The sequence below is a fragment of the Penicillium manginii genome, assembly GCF_028828005.1.
Source record: "Penicillium manginii strain IBT 31320 chromosome Unknown utg000002l:1.0-5564898.0:1.0-5567710.0, whole genome shotgun sequence".
Lineage (NCBI taxonomy): Eukaryota > Fungi > Ascomycota > Eurotiomycetes > Eurotiales > Aspergillaceae > Penicillium > Penicillium manginii.
In genome coordinates this window covers 221,348-244,597 of record NW_026643103.1, presented here as the reverse complement: position 1 = coordinate 244,597, position 23,250 = coordinate 221,348, and the positions used below count along the sequence as shown (strand labels likewise).

Sequence of the window (23,250 nt, the reverse complement as noted above, 5' to 3'; positions counted from 1 at the left end):
CTGGTAATCTTCTACCGTCGCGTAACAAAAATTACCCCTGCAGCGTCCACCCCTTGCGATCGCTGAATGAGAGTGCGAGGCGTTTCCATTAAGAGTCCATTCACCCAGAGACGCACCAAGTAGTTGGAATCGATTCAATCAACCGCTTCCTTTCGAAAATCCTGACAATGGAAAACCCATGCAAATGCTCCTTGGAAGCCCTGAAGATAATGGCAGATCTGCAAAACGTCCATGCAGTTGTCGACGTGGAGACGATTTTGAACCTCACGCAGCGGGTGTGGTTGCATGGCAAAACTATGATTCAATGCGAGAACTGTATCAAGACGGCGCAATCATCCATATTTACTCTTCCCGCACTCTCGGAAGGGTGCCTACCGCTTCTCGAAGCATTGTGTGCGGCATACGATATCTCGACTCATCCCGGATTCTTCGACTCGGCTATGTTAGCTTTTGACCAGCCAGCTTCTTCAATTATCTGCATTCGTAGTCAGGCATTCCTGGGACGGACTGAACTGGATGATTATGAAGCTCGGTTGTTGGTTCGTACGTTGCTTGCGCGCGACTTGATTCGTTTTGTGGAGTTGATGGAGGCTCTGAGGGAGGTTTTAAATATTCTATTGGAGAATAGTCACGTTAATCGGAATTCAATGGCCACGCTTAGAGCCTGTGGGTCGTCGGTTGAATCTACTATCAGTCGATTAGCTGTCCTGATGCAAGTTGTCGAGGGGACTGCGATGCCGGGACGTCATCAGGGGGGTCTTGATATTTGTTGAAGGTACCCATGCGGTGGCGTACGGAGTTGGAAGGATTATTGGAGAAATGAAAACATCGGGATGTGAAGGGTTTGGGTATGGGTATGCTTTGTATAGTTATTAGATAGTTTAACATATGTTGCATAACGTGGCTTTCCTGAGTATGGCAAGGAAAAGGCAACTCCCCTGTGAACCAGTCATGCACACCAATCTATACTATTATCCCGATGTCCAGAAGATCCTCTCCTTTAGCCAAAAGTTCGCCGTCTTTATGCCCCCCCAAACTCGCTCATAGACACCCACCCACTGGCCCCAGCCGATGACCTTGCCGACCATGGCCTCCTTGATATCGTTCTTGCTGACCTTTTCGGGATTGTCAAAATCAAGAGGAGCGTCGAGAGCGACAATAGTAAAAACGTAACGATGAGAACCATGGCCAAAGGGAGGAGCAGGTCCACCATAAGATGTTCCCAGGGGGTTTGGCACAAACCGCCAGCCGGCATCGGTCCGGCGGTGTTTTGCGTTCTCCGGGCTGACTTCCACGCAGGCCGGAACCGCAGTCGTTGCAGATGGAGGAATATCCCAAAACAGGCCGTGATGTATGACAAGGAATGGAATCGGGATGTCGATATCTTCGCAGATTAAGACATATTCTTTGGCTGGCGAGGTGCCTTCGGGCATTGACCAGCGTAGCTCTGGATGACAGCCGACGCCATCCTCCGCATACCCGGAGTGTTTGAGAAGCATTGTAGAGCCCGAAGGACCACATTCGGGTGCTTCAAGGGTCATATTTGGATTGGGGATATTTAGGAAGGCCGGATGGTGGATGATTTGGCGCGATTCGTGGTCTCGGAAAGGGTAGAGCAGCCGGCCAAGGCCATACTGTAGGTAGTGAAGGATTGGCATTGCTGCGCAGTTTTTGTGTTTTTCTGCCAAATAAACTGTCGTACACGCAATATTATTGCTAGGAATAAGTTCTTTGTGTAGCAGCCCGGGTATTTTGCATCAGAATAAAAGAAAAGTCCAAGCATTTGAAGGGTAGAATACAATACAGCGGCCCGAAACCGGTCCGGAACCGGCATGGCCAAAGCATATATAATCTGGCAGCATCTCAAAGATAAAAACTGACTATTAATTATTATCCAAATAAATCAGAGTATGGGATGGGAGTACACAATGACCATTGAAAAATAAAATAAAATAAAAAAGAAATGGTAGCGAGGGGATTCGAACCCCTGCACCTCTCGATACACGAATACTCCGGTCCTGGGGAACGGAAGCTTATAGCTTGAGTCGTGCGCCTTAGACCACTCGGCCACGCTACCAGAAAGACGATTATGTAACTGATTGGAGGTATGATGTTGCTGCGTATCTTATAATAGCGTATGCAGTATAAACAATGCTAGTTTATAGTTCACTAGTCACTATACTTATACTTATACTTACACTTCTTCCCAGCCTCTTCTGTGGCAAAATTGAAGAGCTACAACTTATAATTAGAGCAATATATAGGTAGGTAGCTATATGCATTTACCTAGCTTCAAGTTAATGTTAACTACTTTGTATACTCGATCTGCACAATGACCGCATGGCCCCGCCTGCCGTGTTTCCGCCCGCATCCGGCTTCCGAGTCCTCAATCCTCACGAATCTCCAATCTTTCCAAGGTTGACTCTTCTTTCTTCTTTTTTTCTTCTTTCTTCGCTTCCCCTTGTTCCTGAACCCTCTCCATGATCTGGTCCACACTCGCTGCCCTCAAGACCGATCCCGCTGAGGAGGCCCGGGCCCAGGTTCAACAGCGACCTCCCCGATATGCCGGTGAAGATACCACACCGACCACCCGCAGGGAGATCCTCGGTTGGTACGCCTATGGTATCGCCGCTGAGGTCTTTGCTGTTTCGGGCGTTGGTATGAACTTAATTCCCTTTCCAAATTGACTTGCCATTCTACTACTTATGTGGTATACTGCGTTACACTATACTTTCCTATTTGCCCCACTATAGCAAATATAATATACATTAAAGTTCTTTGCTGCGACCATACGGAATGGACCTCGGGATAAAAGCTAATTGATACGATTCGCGCAGGATCATTCCTCCCTTTAATGCTGGAACAACTCGCTCGCGAACATGGCTCTTTACAAGATACTCACCGACCGTGTTGGGGCGACAATGCACCCGACGAGAACGCGCGGAATGGCGAACAGTGTGTCATCGGACTCATGGGCCTGCAAATCAATACCGCCAGCTTCGCGATGTATACCTTCTCGCTGGCTGTGCTGATCCAGGCGCTGACTTTGATCTCGTTCAGCGCTCTGGCTGACTATGGTAAGTCCGAGTCCTCCAGTTCGTTTGTTTACTTATTTACCATTACACTCTCCACTCCAAACTTTCAACTTGAACTAATCCTCTTGTACCAGAGCATAATCGCAAATCGCTTCTCCTGGCCTTTGGCTTCATCGGTTCCGTGACTAGCATGCTATTCGTCCTCATTTGGCCCTCAATATATATACTCGGCGCCATACTAGTCGTTATCGGGGTGACTTGTCTCGGTTCCTCATTCGTGGTATTGAACTCGTTTCTCCCCATCCTCGTCGCAAACGACCCCTCCGTGCAAAACCCCGAGCACCGTAACAGCGAAGAACTATCAAGTTTCAATCGCCGCGAGGACGATTTTGACTGGAACGAATGGAGTGATCAAGACAGCGTGGATGGAGTCCATGACCACCACCAACAACGAAGCGCCAATCCCGAATCACATTCATACTCCCCCGACTCGGAGTCCGGACTGAAAGAAGACGGAAAGCCCAAATCAGCATCCCCGGAACTCCAGCTCTCAACCCAGATCTCCTCCAAGGGCGTCGGACTGGGCTATCTAGCCGCCATCATCGTGCAGATTCTCAGCATCGTCATCCTCATCACTGTATCCAAGACGTCTCTCGCGAAAGCGTCGGGGACGTGGCCAATGCGTTTCGTCCTGCTCCTTGTTGGTATATGGTGGTGCGCGTTCACTTATCTAACTGGTCGTCTTCTTCGACCTAGACCCGGTCCTCCGCTCGACAGTATTAATTCGTCCGGCACTGGCGCCAGCGGTTCGGCAAAATGGCGCGTCTGGTTACGCCTAGTCGGATTCTCGTGGAAATCCTTATGGCGAACTGTGCGGATAGCGGTCCAATTACGCGAAGTCATGATTTTCCTAATCGCGTGGTTTATGCTCTCGGATGCACTGGCGACGGTTTCCGGGACGGCAATCCTATTCGCGCGCACGGAGCTCAATATGAGCACGACTGGTATTGGCCTTTTATCCATCACGGTGATTGTTTCTGGAATGGGCGGCGCGTTCATGTGGCCGAAGGTTTCGGCGCGATTTGGTCTTAAGTCTAACCAGACTATAATGGTGTGTATTGCGCTGTTTGAATTGATTCCGCTTTATGGGATGCTGGGGTATATTCCGTTTGTGAAGAGGTGGGGGGGTTATTGGGTTACAGCAGCCGTGGGAGATTTTCCCCTTGGCGATTGTGCATGGTGTTGTTGGTGGTGGACTTGCGTCTTATTGTCGGTCTTTCTTTGGATTGCTGATTCCTCCTGGGAGTGAGGCGGCGTTTTATGCGCTTTATGCGGCGACGGATAAAGGGAGTTCGTTTATTGGGCCGGCAATTGTGGGGGTGCTTGTTGATGCGACGGGACAAGTGCGGTCGGGGTTCTTTGTTATTGCGGTTTTGATTGTGTTGCCGTTGCCTTTGGTTTGGATCGTTAATGCGGAGAAGGGCCGGCGGGATGCTTTGGCGATGGCGGAGAAGTTGAAGTTTGCGGAGGATGGGAATGGTGATGGTGATGCCCAGGAGGAGGAGGGTTTACTTTCTAGGAATAGTTAAATTGGATGGTATAGATTAGAATGTAGATTTATGACTATATGATATTACTAGTATACTCTATAGTGAATATGATGATTGATGATCAAGTTACGAGAGTAGTAATCCGTTGGTTTGATGCCAGCGCATTGGACTAGATTGGCCCCCAAACTCTGACGTCGTATTCGGAAAGTGATCACGATGTTGCCTCGGGCGGGGTTGTGTCGGCATTTATGTAAAGAAGAAGAGAAGACTTGCCAAGTTGTCCGTGCTGGTCTGACTGTACTCCGTAATTGGGGTAGGATACGAGATGCAAGCTGGGCAGTGCGTGCAGTCGAGTCAGCAGTCAGCCTTGCTCACTGGCTGGTCGCCCTCAGGAATGAGAAAATGGTCAAAGTGGAGCGTCATGATCGGCAGGGTCATTGAGGCTGTTCGGTTTCTCCGGCCCAATTGCCTATCTCATTGGTATGGCGCAGGTCGAAAGGGCGATGACCTTGGGATTGCCCCTAAACTGCCCCCAAACTGGCGCCCCAAGGACGAAAATCCTTGCTGGAATCAGTAATTTCAATGCGCCGCCAAACGGTGGCCTTACCCTTCCACTCCGTAGTCACTCCGTAGTGTGGATATAATCCTGGCGGATCCCCGGAACTCCGGCCGCCTCGCCCAGCTTTTTTAGTAACACATTTTGCTTAGCCTCGACAGGACTGGACCCTGTTCTTTCTTTTTTCATGGTCCAGGCTTGTTTTGTCTTGTATTCCCATCCCAAAGCTTGTACCTCCAAGTGCTCGCAATGCTTCGCACTTCATTAGTCGCACTTTGTTTGCTCGGAGCTCACGCGCAACCCGTTCAACCGGTCCAACCACGCGCCGCTTCCGTTGTCCCAATCGACAACTGCTCCGCACTACCGAATTACAACAACGCGACCAACACCGCCGGTCCTTGGAAGATCCGCGTGGATGGGTGCAACAATGGCAGTTCACAGGGCTGTCGCATAGAGGGATTCGCTGCTGGCTGCGACGTGACGCGGTCGGCCGATGAGAAAGGGATCGAAAAGGGTGCAGTAAGTATTTCTGTTCCTTGCAGCTAGCAGCAGCAGGCTGGCCCCTAATTTCCGGATGGCACCGGAATGCCCAGGTCAACTTACGACAATCCCGCTAACGCTACCCCTCTACAGATCACCATTGTCGACAACAATGACGCAAATACACTCCTCCGCTGCAACGGCGCACTCAAAACCTTCGAAGCATACGTCCCTTCCGGAGCGGGCGCACCAGATTGGCATGCGATTGGCATCGCGGAGGGTACCGACACGGCGCAAATGGAATGGGGGTTTGGAGCAGAGCACACTAAGCCTGTGCAGGCTTACCGACAGTATGTGGGCGGGACACCGATTGAGGGGATTTTCTTGGGCTCAGAGGGACGGACGAGCTGGGCGGTACTCGATTCTGGGTCTGGACTGAGTGCGGTCAATCATCAACCATTCTGGTTCCTGCGATTGTTGGATTCGAAGACGGAGACGGAGACGGAGAAGTGGGCTGAAGAGATGGAGACACGGATTCGGATTGATGGGAGTTAATTGGGCGAGGGTTGTCATCGCATCGCATCGCATTGCATTGCCTTGCCGTTCAAGGCCGGAGTTTTTGTCATGTTATATTTGGTCGGATACCCATTTGCATATAGAAGTATACCCATAGGTAATGAAGGAGATGGAAGAACAAGAAGAAGAAGTAGTAGAAGAAGTAGAAGTAAAAGTTGATATCATTCCCTTGTCTTAGTCAGTATGTTATGTATGGAAGGTGCAAGGGGAGCACCTTCCCGGAAGACACTCCCACTTCCACGTCATCCCCAAAACAGGAAATAGAACAACACTTGCATTTGAGGCAAGTACGATGGAGATAAAGTCATGTGCCTCCCTGAAGGTCACCTCCATACTTCCTCTCTTCACTCCTTACCTCCTCTCATCTTCTCCATCTACGCTACTCCTCACTCAGATGATCTTCCCCAGATCGCCAGGGGCACTAACTGTTACCTGCATACTGGTACTACAGACTACGATTTCGATCATCACCACACATGAACTGATTGGTTGATTGATTCCCGATATTAATCTGATCATCTGATCCCCATTTTACCCGGCTCACTGCTTCCACCTCCCGATCAGCCAAGGAGTGACTGCATATCCGGCCCGACGTGCCACGTTCAACGCTCTCAATTGATTAAATATGACTTGACTTCGGAAAGAATTGGGAGCTCACCGATTTCACGGCACATCCTCCGTACCTTGATGGGCTTAGGCTCTCGCTTCCTCTCCATGGCGTCGCCTCCCGCCCCCTTGGGGTCCAATCATAATGCCGCATCTCTCCCACTTTCCATTCCCCAGAATCAAAAGAAGACTTAATCACGGTCGCGGGGAAGCACTTGACCCAAACGATCCTAGCAGCAGCTATCTCACTCTCATTCTCACCTGTGATAGGTGCGAAATTGAGAGTCTCAGGTGCTCGTCCTCAACCTTCGCATTCCGGAGCTGGTCTAGCCACAATCCTCCCCGTCCTTCTACTGGTTACACCTTATACTCTCTCGGCGCCATCCCTGGTTCAATTAGCCTGAATACAGTCCCTGTTGGGTCTTTGCCTATGTTGATATTTCTCCACGCGATCTTTACACCCCGGCATGGCATGTGGATCGCCGTGGCCAGACAATGCCCGGATCGACCCATGCATATATAGCGCTGGCCCTGGTCGCCTGTCTGCCCAGCTCCGCGTTCTTGGTTGTGCGACGTAACACCCTTCGACATGTCGAACAATCCCCAGACCCAGACGGAGATAGCTCTTGAGAAGTCGGCCGCCAATCATGTCGAGGATACACTAGGCCACGGCGCCATCGTCGAGGCAAAGCATGCCACCGACGAGGAACATTCGCAGACCCTTTGGCAGGCCTTGCGGGAGAATCGCAAGGCTGTGCTCTGGTCTGTCGCTGTCTCCATGTCCATTGTGATGGAGGGCTACGATACTATCTTGATGGGTAACTTCTTCGCTTATCCAAGATTTCAAGAGAAGTATGGTCAATATTATGGCGAGGAGATCGGCTGGCAGGTCTCCGCGCCCTGGCAGACGGGTCTAAGCATGGCTAGTACTGTTGGTTGTATTTTTGGTGAGCTCCAAACCCCCCCTCCCCTGTTTGTCGGATTGTGCTAACCTACCCTGCAGGTGGTATTCTAAACGGATGGGCGGCATCGAGATACGGATACCGAATTGTTATGGTTGTGGCCCTTTTTTTCTTGACTGCATTCATCTTCATCACCGTCTTCGCCAACTCCGCCGCCGTCCTTCTTGTCGGTCAGATTTTCTGTGGTTTTTCTTGGGGCGTGTTTGCGACAATCGGACCTGCGTATGCCTCCGAGGTGTGCCCAACCAACTTACGTGGCTACCTCACCATCTATGTCAACATGTGCTGGGCCATTGGTCAACTTATTGCCAGTGGCGTGCTCTATGGGCTGGTTGACCGTCCCGATCAATGGGGCTATCGCATTCCCTTCGCCCTGCAGTGGATTTGGCCAGTGCCTCTGATGGCAGTGTGCTGGTTGGCCCCGGAGTCTCCCTGGTATTTGGTTCGGAAGGACCGCTTTGAAGACGCCAAACGCAGCATTCGTCGCCTTGGTGGATCTAAAACCGAAGATCAGATCAATGGGCAACTGGCGATGATGGTACACACCATTAAAATCGAAGCAGAGATCGAGGCCGGCACCACGTATTGGGACTGCTTCAAGGGAGTCGACCGCCGCCGCACAGAGATCTGCTGCCTTACCTTTATGGGTCAGATTTTGTCAGGTAGTACATTTGCCTACTCGCCCACTTATTTCTTTACACAAGCTGGCATGGATCCCAGCAAGGCCTTTCAACTGGGAGTTGGATGTACCGGAGTGGCCTTTGTCGGGACTGCACTGTCATGGTGGTTGATTACCTACTTCGGACGACGCACACTGTATGTCTGGGGCCAAGCAATCCTATGCACGCTGCTCTTCCTCATTGGAATTCTGAACGCTTCTACAACATCCCAATCCGCCATGTGGGCACAGGCCTCATTCTGCTTCCTTTGGCTTTTCACATACTCTCTCACAGTCGGCCCAATTGCCTACTCCATCATCTCAGAAACCTCCTCGATCCGACTCCGCCCTCTCACCGTTTGCCTGGCGCGTACGGCCTACCAGATCACAAATGTCGTTTCCCAGGTCCTAGAACCATATTTCATGAACCCGACCGCGTGGAATGCCTCGGGTAAGACGGGTTTCTTCTGGGGCGGCACCGCACTCATCGCCTTTACATGGTCGTACTTCCGTCTGCCAGAGCCTAAGGGGCGTACGTATGCCGAGCTGGATATTCTATTCGCTACCAAAGTGTCCGCGAGGAAGTTTGCTTCTACGCATGTTGATGCTTATGCGGTTGGCGTGTCGCCTTCGCAGGAGGGTCTTGTGACTAAGGAGCAGAAATCCGAGGTCACAGTTACGCAGTAAGCTGAGTACTAGTAATGGTTTATATGTTATATACAATCTTAATGAGATGATCCCGATGTCCACATGGATAGATTCTACTAAGAGTCGACCCTTTCAAAGTTCATACTAGTACCACACACCTTCCAACGCCAAATCTGCAGGCAACGGCTGCCCTAGTATAACTTAGGCTCCTCGGTAGCTGTGGACTTGTAGATTGCGGCTCTGGCAAACCTTGAGAACGACGTTTGCTTAAAACTAATGAGGCACCACGACATTCATAGGTACATGTGAATATTGCCCACGTCCCTACCAGTGGACAGGAAATAGTACCTAGGTATATGTGGGGTAATAACTCATTGCTTAGCGTATTGGACGGAACATATCGGGTGGAACCATTTTCTCCTTCACTTCAAAGGAACACAGAAATTTTCCATCGAACGTGTGCTGTAGCTGCTGCACGTCGACAGGCCAAAAGAATTCGACGTGGAAGTTTGGCACCTCAAGCCCGACAATATTCCGGAAAAGCCCAATCAACTTACCATCGGTGAGCAATAAATGTGCGCTGTTGGTCCTCTCGAATTGCCAAGGGGATAGTTGTAGATTCTGAAGCCCTTCCATACCCCTTATAACATCCTAAGCGGGCGCCTAATAGAAACACACATCTCCAGGATACCATGCTGGGTCACCGAGATGTTCTTTCTCTTGGGAATGTCTGTTGGTTTCCCACAAAGCCTCTACTAAGCAATCTAAATGAAGAGATCGTATCTTATGAAGACATTGCGGCAAAATTGTAGCTTTGAAATCTGCAATTGTGCGGGTTTGACGAAAACTTCAGAGTGTTTTCGGGGTAAATTATGTCAATGGATTCCGAGTATCTGTTAATATCGGCCATGAAACAGAAAGATTTATGGGAGGCATCCTTCTGCAAGAGCATAGTAGCCCCATTACTGCCGGCACCTGAAATTTCAGTCCCACTTGATTTGGGTCCAGTCCGTCCTCCACATGCGGCATCCAATTGATAGAAGTTCCATCCACAGCGGTTGATCCCCAGCACCTATGCGCCCAGCTGGGTATTTCGGGATTCCACCATCCAAGCCCGTGGTGCGCCTATAGATGCGATTATCTACTTCGTAGGTAGAATTTGTAAATAGAGATTAGTTGGCATCCGCTACTAATAGTCCACACGGAATGACGTGCATTTCAACTTGAAGATATCCTAACTTCATTTCTACAGGGGTGAGTATAGAGTATGTATACGTAGACATGGCCCGGACTCGGAATAGTTCAGGTTGCAGAGCCCTGCAATATGAGCGGAGGACTCCCCACAGAGATCTAAGTTCCATAGACGGAGTTCTACTTACTAGACTAGTATCTACCGATCCAGAATATCGGGACTATTAATTAAAAACGGGGAGGGTTCGCCTGCGAATAAAGTGCAGAAATCATCACGGGACATACTTCATCCATCCCACCGGGAAGGCAATTACGTAGTAGTAACTGTTTATTTTGCACGGGAGTACACTTGAGGTATACTAGAGTACGGATCCGACAAGGCTGTAAAGTGGAGAAGAAGAAAAACTGCCGACGAGTGTGAAACCGAGGCCAGACCCGTGGCTTTCGGGGAATTATCTCGCTTAGGCTGGGAAAGGGATGGGGCCGGCCGATTGATTGACCCACTGTATGTGGCTATTCTGGGTGCAGAGAGTGGACGCTAGATTTGATCCTGGTGGTGACTAGCGAACCCCTGCAGGAAATGGTTTCAATGGGTGGTGTTGTGTGGATTTGTTGACAAAGTACGAAAGAGTGGTGTTTACGGAGAATGGTCGGGAGATTGCTAGAAAGTACTGACATTATTCAGATGTCTGGGTGATGGAGGCGGTTTGGCATGGAAATAGTAACTCGTCAATTGGTATCTTAGTAGAATAATTATACATGGATAGGGATTATGGGGTATTAGAATGTGTCGTTTAGGGATGTTCGATTCATCCTCATGCCATGTGCCAGCCTGTGTCTGTGCATGCATGTGCATCTGGACGGTCGTCATGAATCATCGCGCACAGACACCCGCACCGATCGCTCGACTTTCCATCCTTGATTCGGATTGAGATCTTCCTCGCTACTGCTTCTTGGATTCGGTCGCTGCGTCCCCATGATTGTCGTTGTCACGCCATGGTAGTCGTCGGCGTCGGTGCCGGTCCAAAGCTGGTCTGCGCCGTCGCCGTGGCGAGACCGCGAGGATTTGTTCTGCGCTACGTGGCTCGACAAGGGAAATGAGCCGGGGCGGGGGCGACTGCGTGAGGCGGAGGAGCCATCGCGGAGGAATCGGATGAGGGGGCGGAGGGTGGTGAGACAGCCGGCGGTGATGCCAAGACCGGCTTCGACGTTCGACCAGATGGAGATTTGATAGGTATTGTCTGAGAGAACCAGGTTAGTGGGGGTTCTTGGTAGGTTAAATTGAATGTTTTTTTTGCTCTTCCTTTTCGGAAGCTGCCGTCAACTTACATAGAAATTCCGTGTCTTGGTAGTGGTGGACAAATGGAATGCGAATAATGACCGCTGCGGAAGCACTGGAAATAGATTAGCGGTGGGTCTAGGCGCAAGAGGCGGAGTAATGACGAACATGCAACCAATGCCCAAAATGCCGACGATGGCGGTCTTGGTGCGGGAATTCATGCGCAAATTCCAGATCAGGGCGACTGGAAGCAATCCAATCGTAAGATCGGTGATGGCGGCTCCGATACTATACAGATATGCGATGCCGATGAGGACATTCTTCGCGACGCAGTGTCCGGTTGGGGAGAGTTGGTGCCAGAAGTGGTCGACCGGAGTGCATTGGAATATCGTGAAGAAGAGGAAGATCAAACCAACCACGGTGGCTAGCGAGATTGCGGCGTAAAGGATATAGGCGTGAATCCGATCAACGGTGATTCGCAGGAGGGTGATGATGATTGAGATCTTAGCGACAACACAGGTGATTACGTAGAAGATCTGCCCGAGCCACCAACACTAAAAAGACGTTAAGATCTATGTTTGCACCATGTCGCATGGTATTGAAAAAAAACGTACCAGCAGCGCGCGATTGAAATGATCGGGATAGGCTTCAAAATATGCCAGCTTCCGGCCAATTCCGTTCTTCGCTCCAACGATACCACAGACTGCAAACCCCAAATTCAAGGCCTAGAGATGGACAGTGTGAGCTTGAGTTTCCCAGTGGACTTTCCAGGACCGGCGCGCCGATATAAGATATCGCCCTCGCGGCTCGAAGGAAGACTTACCATCGCAATCACCATAGTGATATCATCCCACCCGAAAGCTCGCACAACCCGGGTTCGAACGAAGATTCGTAGACAGACGCTGACGAGCGAGATGGCGAAGAAGACCGAGGTGACGATGAGAATGGCATTACTTCGGGAATCGTCATTGACAGCAGCCAGAATGGCGGCCTCGGCGGCCTCCTTGCGACTTTCAGCATCCATGACGACAGTATGGAGCCATCCGCATAGAGGAGCGAGGTGGGAGATAAGAGTGATCGAGGAATGGAGGCGGGAGGGGAAGGGGAGGGGGGACAGAGATGGGGTCCTCGTGGTTTTATTCTCCTAAGGATCTCCGACAAATCTGGGACGAAAAAAAGACTGGAGCTCCAGATTCTAGACAAACTTGGCTCTGGTAAACTGGGCACGCGGTGCCGACATGCACAGCGGAGCCCCTGCGTGAAGTGGCACGCATCTTTCGGTTCGGGTGGGGTAGTATTGCCCCCCCCTAGGGCCGAGTCTAAATTCCATCGATCGGCACGGTCTCGAAAGAGAACTCCATCCCGCGGTAGTTTGAGAGGGCGGAGAGCCGAAGGTGTAGCATTCCAATGGTTGATGGAAGACTTGGTGCTCGATACTCCGAACTCCGTTTCTATCCCAAGTGCCAAGTGGGGAATGAAGTAAGGGCACGATACATATCATCAATGCACGAACCGTCAGAGAATCAGACTAGGAGGGATGGTGGATGGAGTCTAGTTGCAGGGTTGATGTGCCGTGTGGGCGGACACTTTTTGCCCAAAGAGCAGGAGAACTGGTGATCGCGACTAGTGGCGATGGGTTTCAGAAGGGAGCCGCACCCCCCCCCTCCACCCAACACAATGACTTTCCCCCATTCCCAAGCCCGCCGCGCAGATGGCGTTCCGACCTAGGAGATTTCTCCGGTTGGGTGGAGGTCTGCCCGAATGTGGTGAGAAGAACCAGGGATGAAAAGTGGAGGGTTACCGAATAGCCAATGGTATAGATTCTTGGAGAAGGTGACATATGCCATGTCCTATTGATGAAGGAGGGGAGAGTTTGCAAGAGAATTGGATTGGAGATTTCACATGATAGTATGGCGCCAAGCATAATCATCAACGATGGACGTAAACCATTAAACCATTGAAATCCGAATGATCATTTTATGGCCTGGAGAACGCGTAGAAAGGAAGACATCAAAGGTACGTACCAGAGCCTAAAGAGGACTAGTGTCAGGGCTAACCCTCACCTCGTGCACCTTCCCCATCGGGCAATGCCAGATGCATTATGCATATCTTCATACTCCGTTCATACATGGTTCTTGTCATGTTGCGTTGTACATTGTTAGTATATCTCGTGAATAATATAGTATGCAATGCACCATGGTCCATTGTCTCTACCGTTCATTCTCTCTTTCATCCACTTTTGCCGAGAACCAGATCTTCCACTATTGCAAATCCGTCCGTGCATATCGACTATTGACACGCTATCTATGCTATGGAGGAGGCTTATTTCTAGGCATGTGCAATTGTATCCCCGCCCGCGGAGATCCGATCGACGGCCTAAAATACCCCCTACAGCCGGCTAACAGTTTGGCTAAATAACAAATGTGCTCAATTGAGGGGATTTGGAGATCTTCGGGGTCTTGCCAAACTGCTGGGAAACTTTATTCAAGTTGCATCCAGTTTTGATAGTGGTACCAGGGAGGAGCGGGGGAGTTTATTGAAACCCTGCATGAGTTGATCGTCACCATTGCATGCCACATGTTCATGCCGAACTTTCCATGAGGTAAGGAGTTGTTGGCATGTCCCTTCCCATGGCTTTACTTCGACCGGTTCCGTCAAGCCATCATTCATCGGATCCGTGGCTCTGGGGGCCAGGCCGCCATCTTTGCGGAGTCCGCGCTTAACGCTTCGCCGGTTCTATGCAGACTTTATCTACTTCGGATAATGGAGTAAGGAAGCAGACGCTGCTGCCCATTCGACCTATTCGACCCACTCAGCCCCTTCCGGAGAACTTGTCCACGCGATGTCCACGCGAGGTCCGCACCGTGAATAAAATCAAGGGCCCGTTCCAAAGACGTCGCAAGCTCGTTAGAGGCTCGTGGGTTTCTAGAACTTCTGAACCAAGGTTCTGAAACAGAAGCGAAGTAGCTAGCGAAGCACTTGTTGTTTGGTCATTACACGTGTTTCGACCTTGCTACGCGGAAGTGGGAGTGAGTGGGAAATGCTACTAGTAGGCCGGAGTGAGTGCGCTCTAGAATCGTAGATTTTGACCCCAACAATTATTCAACGGATGGACAGGGGTATCGATACTGATATTTTGGAGATCTTCCTACTTCGTACTGCGCCCTATTACTTGTCAACATAGTACAAATACAATCGCATTATAGGCAAATTTTGAACCCATTATTAGGACACTTCATGACGTGGGCTCTGGCCTTGGCTCCATTGGTCAACCTTAAATTTGCAAACTATCCAATTTCGATGGCCAATTAATGAGACCGAACAGTAAAACTCGAGTCGACAGCACAAAATTAGGGGAACATCAAACGGTCAAGCAGAAATCAGGATAGTTATAAAGTCTATTCATATTTAATGGCTGGAACTAGTTAGTACACTGTACTCTATATATAGCTAAAGCTACTCTCTATCCCTACCCCGTAAACACTTCAAGTTAAAGCTGAGCTCATTTATGAGGAAGCAGACGCAGTGGCAGACGATGATGGCATACCAGACATCGATCCACTGGGAGCACCACCGCCGCTATCACCACCGCCGCCGCCAACAAACGAGCTGTCTGAATTCTCGTGACCGCCATTGGCATCGTAATAGGCCGCAATACTGTAGTACGAGTTATCGGTGTAATCGGCAGTCGAGTTGATACCAATCTGGATCCACGCGAAAAGGCCATCGTCAAGGTCCTCGCCCAGGTACATATATTCGGGGAAAGGGTCGTAGGAAGCATCGGCCTGGAGGACACTCCACATATCATCGGCATTGGTGGTGACGGCTTGCGTGTTGCTGGTGTAGGGGGATGTCTCCTCGACAGCGCTGCGGAGGACCTCGTTCCAGAACAGTTGTCCGATATGAGCGACGCTGCCGGTGCCCACCTCTAGAGTCTTGTTGGGGAACATGGTCGCATTCAGATGGGTGAGCAGGTGAGTGTGAGTGGCGCGGCCATCATAGTGTCCCGGGAAGATACTGTCGAAATTGACCACGCCCTCCTGGTCGGTCTGTTGGATACCGCGGAGGTAGGTGCTGTTCAAGCCATCGGCGGCATAGTTACCGCTAGTTGAGATACCGCTGTACACGCCAGTAGCATTGGCTTGCCAGATATCGACCAGAGCGCCGGGGACTGGGCGACAGGTATTGATGTCGATGTACTGCACTTCCAGATGGACATCGACGCCGTCCGAGTACTCTTCTTCCTTCACGTTCTCGCGAACGACTTCACCCCAGACGTAGTAAGGGCCGTCGGTGACGGTGGGTGTCAGAATGCACGAGGTGTTGGCGCCGAAAACGGATTCCTGGTTGATCAGCCCCTGGTGGTAGGCGTCGGTTCGGTTGTGGTCGATTGCCTCCCACTTCTCAAGGGCGGCTAGGTTGCGGCGATACTTCTGGGGGGCTGTAGAATATTAGCGACTCGATCACTGGGTCGGATTGGTGTCTATGGAAAGATCGTACTCGAGGTGATGCCGCGCTTTTGGCGTAGCTTTTGAACGGTGTGAGCACGACGGGCAACGTTGCGCTTTGCCAGCTCACGCGCGTGCAGGGTGCTCTCACAACCACCCAGCGATCGCTTTCCAGCGGCAGCCATCGCATCGCGAACATGGAGCTCGCGCTTCAGTACATGTGGGTCGTGCTTCTCGCCGGGGTGAGCGACAACGGGGGCGGCGAGGCAGGCTGCTGCAATGGCCAGGACCTTGGCTAGTTGAACCATGGTGAAATTGGGTATTTCAATGGAATGCCGATAGAAAGCTTGAGTCGTGAGTTAATTCTCATTCTCGAGGAGGCCATAGCAGCCGTGATTTATACGGCACAACCATCAATCCGTAGTTTCCTTGACGCGTCATTCTGAAGACTAGATCGATCCGTTGAAGACAGCATTTGATTGAGAATGCGCTCGTTTGGCCGTGATGAAACCGGTTAATTGTTAGGTCAGGGTGAATTCCTCACTCCGTAGATATTGGTGCTCTTGGCGCCACGCGTTAAGGACATTTTGACAACGGCTCGAGTAGATGAGCCCCACAGCCTTTTACCCTTGCGGCATGATCATCCCTGGCTGACGAATGAATCAATCCTCATTTGCAAAGAAGCTGCTCCACCACGGTCTTTGTCAGCGGAAATTCTGCTCCGGCGGAATTTATACAGAGTTGAAGAAGAGGAATAAGAAGGGGAAGTGCTTGGCACGTTGACGGCGGGAGGTGGAGTGACGAAGCTTAAACGCGTCAGCCACAGTCGATATAAACTCGAAGCACCCAGCGAGCAATGGTCCATCCGGACTGGACCTGGACTTCCAAGGTTCTAATAAATTCGTTAGTAGCTAATGCCTAGGTAGTGATTGGTTGGCCACTGAAAGCTGTTTCCTCAGATGTCAAAGTCGCTCTGGTGTGCTAACTAATATTGATCAACTCCAAGGTTCGTCGAAGTCGCATCTCAAGAAGTTCAAAGTTATCTTTCCCCTTAACTCAATGTCTTCTCATTGGTACTAATATATCCGGGAAAACTTTCTCTATATTAACCTTGGAATAGAACAATCAATACCGACGCCACAAGCTATTATGAAACTGGGGCTCACACTTTCCAGCGGGGCGTCTCATATCTCATACACCTCTATTATCAATCAAAATATCCTGGGGTTTCATTGGATATGTGGCTTCCTTTTAGTGCTCGTGGTAAATTTACTGGATGTAAAGCACCGTCGTAGCCATCTAACAGGCCACGATTCCGGTCGTATACTGTACATTGCTTGCACCTCTGTGTTAGCTCCCATCGTTACAAGCCGGCGGACGTAGAGTTAACAATCTGTATGACTCAACCTAGTCTACAGGTACATGGAATTGCTCTGAGTCTCTATTGACATATCCACTGCAGAATATCCATTTTCATTCCCTAGAAATCAGAAACGAGCTGGAGTCATATGAAGTGTTATGTCTGCCTCGAAAATAATCTACCGGAACTCTCCTTATATGAGACGACGGTGAGCTTGAGGCGTTCTCTAGGTAAAATCTCGAAAAGATCTCAAAATTCTAGACCTCGGGAATGGGCATCCTGAAAAGAGACGATGTGATATTTTAGGCATCGGCGGTTTATATTTGAGGAGAAGGCGGATTTTCGATAATACCCTATAGCTAGTTGCACATAATTGGCTACTTTACGTAATATTTAACTAGTTGACTACTATTACTCAGGTATTGCTTTTAGCACCATGCGAGCGAAATCTACGCTTTGGCCCCCAAACTCGAACGAAAAAGACCGAATGGAACAGGCTAAAACAGGGGGCCTAAATCTGTTAAATCGGTAACCTCAAAGACCGAGCTGACGTCAGATCAGCGTTCAATCTTAAATCACTCAGGCTTGATATTTAAACTAATTCCGGCCTGTTCCGTCCGAAAACATCTTTTGTTGTAACACATAACCATCAAGATGTCTGAAACTACCGGGACCCCGCCTGTCAAATTCACAATCACCCACCACCGTCAACCGCAACATACCCACGAGGCATTTATCGATTGGATAGTGAATGAGCATTTGCCTCTTGCGATTCCAGTGTTTGAGAAATATGGGGTCATTGATTATTCTCTTGTGCGTAGATTTTCCTACCCCCTCGCGAAATCATCTACTAGCTATAACTAAATATTCTATCTAGTTCGTTACGCCGCCGCCTCTGAATGATGGCTTGAAGCAAGAGATCGGAGGTCTTAGACCGACCTGGGACTTCGCTGAGTGTGACTGTTTTATTGAATATACACTTCCCAGTGTGGAAACCATCAAAAATATCATGTCGGATCCAGAATGGCAGGTTGCGGTTAAAGACCAGGATCAATGGGTTGATGTCCCGAGGGCCTTGGTATCTCTGGGATACCCTACCACGTACTTCCGGCATGGGAAGGCTCTTAGCATATCTAAATAGTCCAAAGCCTGGTATGCAAAGAATCGAGTTAAGTGACATACAGATTGATCATACTTCATGTCCATAAAGCAAACATACCACAATCGGCAGTTGAGCATTAAAACCTTGAGATATCTGAATGTAGTGGTTTTAATTCTATAGATCCTCCGCGAGCTGCTTGCCATCGATTACGGAATAGGTCTGGAATTTCGGTAAAATATTTATGGCTTGCCAGCAATCAGCAGATAATATTACGGGTCATAAGATGACCATTTTTGAGAGAGCCAAGATCGCGCATATGATGACATGCATTGCTATCATCACCCCAAAAGGGAATTTGTCAAATCAAGTACCAGATATGATGATGCCGGGTAGATTTGACGTGATAACCAATTAGAATAGAATGGTGGTGAGTCCATGTGTAGAAATGCAAATGTGCAGAATTCGGCGAGTGTTAATAAGCTTGCCACTTGCCCTCGTCAACTGGAAATTGAGTTAAAAATACATTATAGCCCTGTTCAAGTTGCTTGGCTCGATTGTACATAGGTAATCTTATTAACGCAAATACCTAGGAGCGGTGATCATTGACATTCAAGTTGACAATGGCTGTTGCCTAACCGTCTCTGTGATGTAGTAGCCTTGGAATGAGGCACCGCAAATTCCTGTATCGCTGTCCCTGCCCTAAGGAAGAACATGCCTGAAACTGAAATCATCAAGAATACTCCTGGAACCCGTTTTTTCACGGCCTTTCAGCGCCACGTCTATATGTGCTACTGGTCAGCCCGCCGGAGATCACGGAATTGAAATCTTGACTGCTGCCCCGATAGTCTTTGGCCAGCAAAGACACATCATAATTGGGAAGTTTCACCAATTTTGTCAGTACTACCTGGTGGCGTCTCATATTTCCCTCTGCGGGCCCTGTTCACCGTAAATGCCGCTTCATCTGTCCGGCTTTACAGATGGATCTGGTGCCACCCCGGATCGTGTCTGGAGCATATGTAAATCGACATGAATCACGAGAATACATTGCACTGTAAGCGCCCGAATGCTATCGTTTTTTTCTCTGGATATCCATGGATCGTTGCCAGTTAGTGACTTGTTGGATCGAAGACTTGAGCCTTGGATCCTTGAAATTACAAGGAAGATTCAAGTTGGCATTATGCTAGTAATAGTAGCTTAAAACCTATGACTAAGTAGTATCAGGTAGTACCAATATAAATATCCCACGGTTTGTCCTTAATTCACGATTTCCAGAAAATTTCATATAATCAGATTACACCACCCTTGAATTTCTGCGGCATAAAGGCTACAGACCGACCTAGGCACACTCAATCTTGAAGATACTGAGCAAAAAAGAAGCCGAAAATGTTCTATAAAATCCCGCTGATTACAAGTCTTGGCATCTTTGCCAGTAATGGCCTGGCAAGCCCCCTCTTCCCATTCGGCGATCACTCAAGGGTAAGTACAGCACCGAACCCACATGAAAAGTAACTATAGAAGGCTGAATACAGGATATGAAATGAAAGATTCAATATTGTAACGATCATTACCCTTCGAACTGCCATTATCAGAAAGTCCATGAAAGACAGTGCACTAAGCTAAGCCATCCGTGAGTTGACTGGACCCCTGAAGAAAGTTTCGCGTTTGCATGGATTAGTTAATATCTAAGAATCTAGTGGAAATGTCCGCTGGGTCGCCGCTTGGGATAGTTGCCGGATGTATAGGTGAGTAACCGTCCGTGATTAAAACGGGGTTTACTCACATTGGATTAGCAACGATAAATGCACTGGTGATTCTAAGTCGAACTTGGATGTCATCCCTATGGTATTCGATTCTCCATTCAACGGAAAGGCTATTTATTGTGACTAGAAGAAAGCCTGTGAGCTTCCAAATGATGTCTTGCGGTTACGAAGATAAAGAGAAATTCGATAATGTAGTCGGCTTCATTTATGTTGACTCTATATCCGCATATAAAACCACAAATTAAGAAAATGACAAAAGGGCTACTACCTAGGTATTATGGCTTCAGTCTGCAGTAGACAACAGCATTGAAGTCTATCACACTTCCGCCTCCTCTGGTTTCTGATCCACCTCCGAGCTGGTCGGGGTACTACTGTCCTCCAAATGTTCTGGGTCAAACATGGACTCCCTCATGAATGGACTGCGACGTCTGATTTCCGGACCCTTGAGAACGAGGACTACCGGAACAACCGAGAGAGCCACGCCCACGAAACCTAATAGCGAGCCCGCCCATCCATAACCAAGGGTCTCGAAAAGCTGATAGGAGGCAAGTGGAAGGAAGGCGCCGAAAGTGTTGCGACCCAATGAGGCGGCCGATAATGCCGAGGCTGCGTATTTTTCGTACGCGTCCGTCAGGTAGTTGACCACAGCCATATAGATCGAATAAATTCCCACTCCCGTACAGCCGATACCAAGAGTTGGAACAATCCAATGAATCGAACCGTTTCCGACGCTACCCCAGCCGTACCAAAACAATCCCCCTGCAAAAAGAAGACTTCCTGGGATCGACGTGTACAGCCGAGCCTCTGGGATTGGCCTGCCGGGATTGTCGCGGTTGCGCTTCGCAGAGTTGAGATAGATCCAATCTTGAAGGGGATTTACCACGGTACCAATCACGGCCCCCGCAGAAATTGCAAGTTGGACGAGGCCGGTAGTAAACGTGCCCCATCCATAATTATGACTGAATGTCTGACTGACGCTAGAGAAGAAGAGGAACAGAATTCCCCATGCAAAGCTGACCCATAGTGTGAAAAATATAACAACAGGCTCGGTTAAAAGCATCCGTGTGGGTCTTTCAAATGAAACTTGCACTAGCTTTAACAGACTAGTTGTATTGAGTTCGGATTCTGAGTAGATTGGTCGGCCAGTCTCCCAGCGAAGTTTCTTGGCGCGTTTCCGGAGAATGACATCAGCTCGGGTTTCTCGGAGGATAAGGTAAAAGACCGGTATCAACGCTGCATTGTAGATGATTTGAATATAGAATATCCTATACATGGTCAGAGGGATCCAATTGCAGAGTCATTTTGTTTGCCTTACCATCTCCAAGGATCATCTTTATGGATTTGCTGGATAGCCGAACCAACAAATGGCCCGAGAGCGATTCCAACCACACTCGTAAAGCCGAACAACGACATGGGCAAACTCCGAGCCTTATCGCCATACCAAACATCGCTGATGCTCCCACCCACGATATTAATCGACACGGATGAAGCCCCACCCCCGAAAAAGCGAGTCACAACGAGCGTTGCAAAGTTCTGCGCAAATGCCGATGGAAATAGCGAGACCACTAGGAGAAAGTAGGATACAAAGTACCCTGGCATGCGCCCTGATGACTCCGTGAGCGGGACGAAGATCAGTGGCCAAAACGCCGCCCCCATGTTCCAAGATGTAGTAGCCCAGGCTAAATTGGGGAAGGGCTCATTCTGTACATGGAACTTCTCTGCCATATAGTTATTTCCGGCACCATATGATCCAGCTGGTAAACCTGTCAAAATGGAGCTAGGAACGGTCAGTCAAAGGGACAATTGCATCCATCGACCCCTCTTCAGTTATGGTGAGTTACGTACATAAAACAGATTGTAATTGTCAGCACCCATTTATATGTTTTGCTCCAATTGAAACTGTGACTGTCAGTTTCGACGGAAATAAGCCGGTACTAGCAACGGAAAGAACTGACGGGTTGTCGGGGTCATTGGGACCATCCCAAGTATGGATTTCGACATGTTCCTTGTCTCGCAAGGGATGCTGCCCGACATTGCCAATGTGTGAATCCCGATGAAAGAAAGAGTGAAGTCTGGTAATAAAATTATACGTTAGAGGCTTGCTTTTCGATCGGAAACTTTCATGGAAATAATCCATACCTTGAAAAGAAAGAATCTTTGAATGAATTGTGATGTAGCGTGCTGGCAGTAGACGATCTGTGTAGAACCTGACCAGTAGAACCAACGCGAGAATGACGGATTCTCTGTGTTGGCACCTCTGCTGGCACTTGGGGAGGCACTTGAGGGGGCAGTTGGGAATTTGATTCATCCATCATATCGAGACCGCACTAGCGCATTGTATAATGCAACTAGTCTGTACCCCGGGAAACGGCAGGTCATATTTCGAAAACCCTGAGAATGGCTGACTTGACGAGTATGCCTTTTGTCTCTGTCTAAGCGTCATGGCCGGAAATGTGGATCCTTTTGGGACGAGCTTTGGTAATTAATGATGGAGACCAGAAATGAAATTCTCCTTTATTCCATCATTCATTATCCATCATCCTCAAATCCATTTTACCAACCCCGAGAGAATGTTACAAGGTTGAGCGGTGTGTATTCGAGTCCCATTTGAAATAAGTTCATGCCAGCCAGGTCGTTTGACTTGTTATACTAGGCCTAGATCACCGCCTTTCAGCCACCCCTTTCGATGATAGGTAGACGGGGAGATGCTCACTGGGATTCCGTTCGGCTAAAGCTAAATTTATCCCTGACTGCGATTTAGTCTGGAGATTGCTGCATTCCCCCTTGGCGTTCACCGCCGGATTCAATCTTTTCATAGTCCGTTACCCCATCTTTTGTTGGATTGTAGTGGGGCGATCGCCCGCACCGCGCGATAGGACAATTATGGAGTAGTAAGTAGTAGGACTTCTGTCATTGTTCTTACTTGGCTGTCACACTATTGAATCTTCGGCATTGAGCCGAGTGTGGTCTCATTACTGCGTCTTTTTGTAAAATTGATCATCTCCGGCATGCCGATACTTTGTCGAGAACCAGTTTTAC

At 49.2% G+C, this 23,250-nt stretch overlaps 9 protein-coding genes across 9 annotated transcripts; 5 read left to right on the top strand and 4 right to left on the bottom strand.

Annotated features, from left to right (window-relative positions):
* Positions 1-167: 167 nt before the first annotated feature.
* N7533_001376 (uncharacterized protein) lies at positions 168-773 on the top strand (the record flags this gene model as incomplete). The annotated part of the gene is made up of 1 exon (XM_057098026.1): positions 168-773. One exon carries the CDS (start codon positions 168-170, stop codon positions 771-773), a length of 606 nt encoding a protein of 201 aa, XP_056963162.1.
* Positions 774-971: 198 nt separating this feature from the next.
* N7533_001375 (YbhB/YbcL family Raf kinase inhibitor-like protein) lies at positions 972-1,658 on the bottom strand (the record flags this gene model as incomplete). The annotated part of the gene is made up of 1 exon (XM_057098025.1): positions 972-1,658. One exon carries the CDS (start codon positions 1,656-1,658, stop codon positions 972-974), a length of 687 nt encoding a protein of 228 aa, XP_056963161.1.
* An 822-nt stretch (positions 1,659-2,480) lies between these two features.
* On the top strand, positions 2,481-4,624 carry N7533_001374 (uncharacterized protein; the record flags this gene model as incomplete). The annotated part of the gene is given in 4 exon segments (XM_057098024.1): positions 2,481-2,658; positions 2,838-3,077; positions 3,170-4,202; positions 4,213-4,624. 4 exon segments carry the CDS (start codon positions 2,481-2,483, stop codon positions 4,622-4,624), a joined length of 1,863 nt encoding a protein of 620 aa, XP_056963160.1.
* A 766-nt stretch (positions 4,625-5,390) lies between these two features.
* Positions 5,391-6,176, top strand: N7533_001373 (uncharacterized protein; the record flags this gene model as incomplete). Its single annotated transcript, XM_057098023.1, has 2 exons — positions 5,391-5,660; positions 5,775-6,176. The coding sequence occupies 2 exons, from the start codon at positions 5,391-5,393 to the stop codon at positions 6,174-6,176; spliced, it is 672 nt and encodes a 223-aa protein (XP_056963159.1).
* Positions 6,177-7,392: 1,216 nt separating this feature from the next.
* N7533_001372 (uncharacterized protein) lies at positions 7,393-9,110 on the top strand (the record flags this gene model as incomplete). The annotated part of the gene is made up of 2 exons (XM_057098022.1): positions 7,393-7,750; positions 7,807-9,110. 2 exons carry the CDS (start codon positions 7,393-7,395, stop codon positions 9,108-9,110), a joined length of 1,662 nt encoding a protein of 553 aa, XP_056963158.1.
* A 2,019-nt stretch (positions 9,111-11,129) lies between these two features.
* N7533_001371 (putative integral membrane protein) lies at positions 11,130-12,565 on the bottom strand (the record flags this gene model as incomplete). The annotated part of the gene is made up of 5 exons (XM_057098021.1): positions 11,130-11,503; positions 11,592-11,656; positions 11,710-12,095; positions 12,156-12,266; positions 12,365-12,565. The coding sequence occupies 5 exons, from the start codon at positions 12,563-12,565 to the stop codon at positions 11,130-11,132; spliced, it is 1,137 nt and encodes a 378-aa protein (XP_056963157.1).
* A 2,482-nt stretch (positions 12,566-15,047) lies between these two features.
* On the bottom strand, positions 15,048-16,297 carry N7533_001370 (intradiol ring-cleavage dioxygenase; the record flags this gene model as incomplete). The annotated part of the gene is made up of 2 exons (XM_057098020.1): positions 15,048-15,982; positions 16,042-16,297. 2 exons carry the CDS (start codon positions 16,295-16,297, stop codon positions 15,048-15,050), a joined length of 1,191 nt encoding a protein of 396 aa, XP_056963156.1.
* A 1,706-nt stretch (positions 16,298-18,003) lies between these two features.
* Positions 18,004-18,490, top strand: N7533_001369 (EthD domain-containing protein; the record flags this gene model as incomplete). The annotated part of the gene is made up of 2 exons (XM_057098019.1): positions 18,004-18,162; positions 18,227-18,490. 2 exons carry the CDS (start codon positions 18,004-18,006, stop codon positions 18,488-18,490), a joined length of 423 nt encoding a protein of 140 aa, XP_056963155.1.
* A 2,037-nt stretch (positions 18,491-20,527) lies between these two features.
* Positions 20,528-22,526, bottom strand: N7533_001368 (uncharacterized protein; the record flags this gene model as incomplete). The annotated part of the gene is made up of 5 exons (XM_057098018.1): positions 20,528-21,476; positions 21,527-21,988; positions 22,057-22,110; positions 22,167-22,283; positions 22,351-22,526. 5 exons carry the CDS (start codon positions 22,524-22,526, stop codon positions 20,528-20,530), a joined length of 1,758 nt encoding a protein of 585 aa, XP_056963154.1.
* Positions 22,527-23,250: the final 724 nt, after the last annotated feature.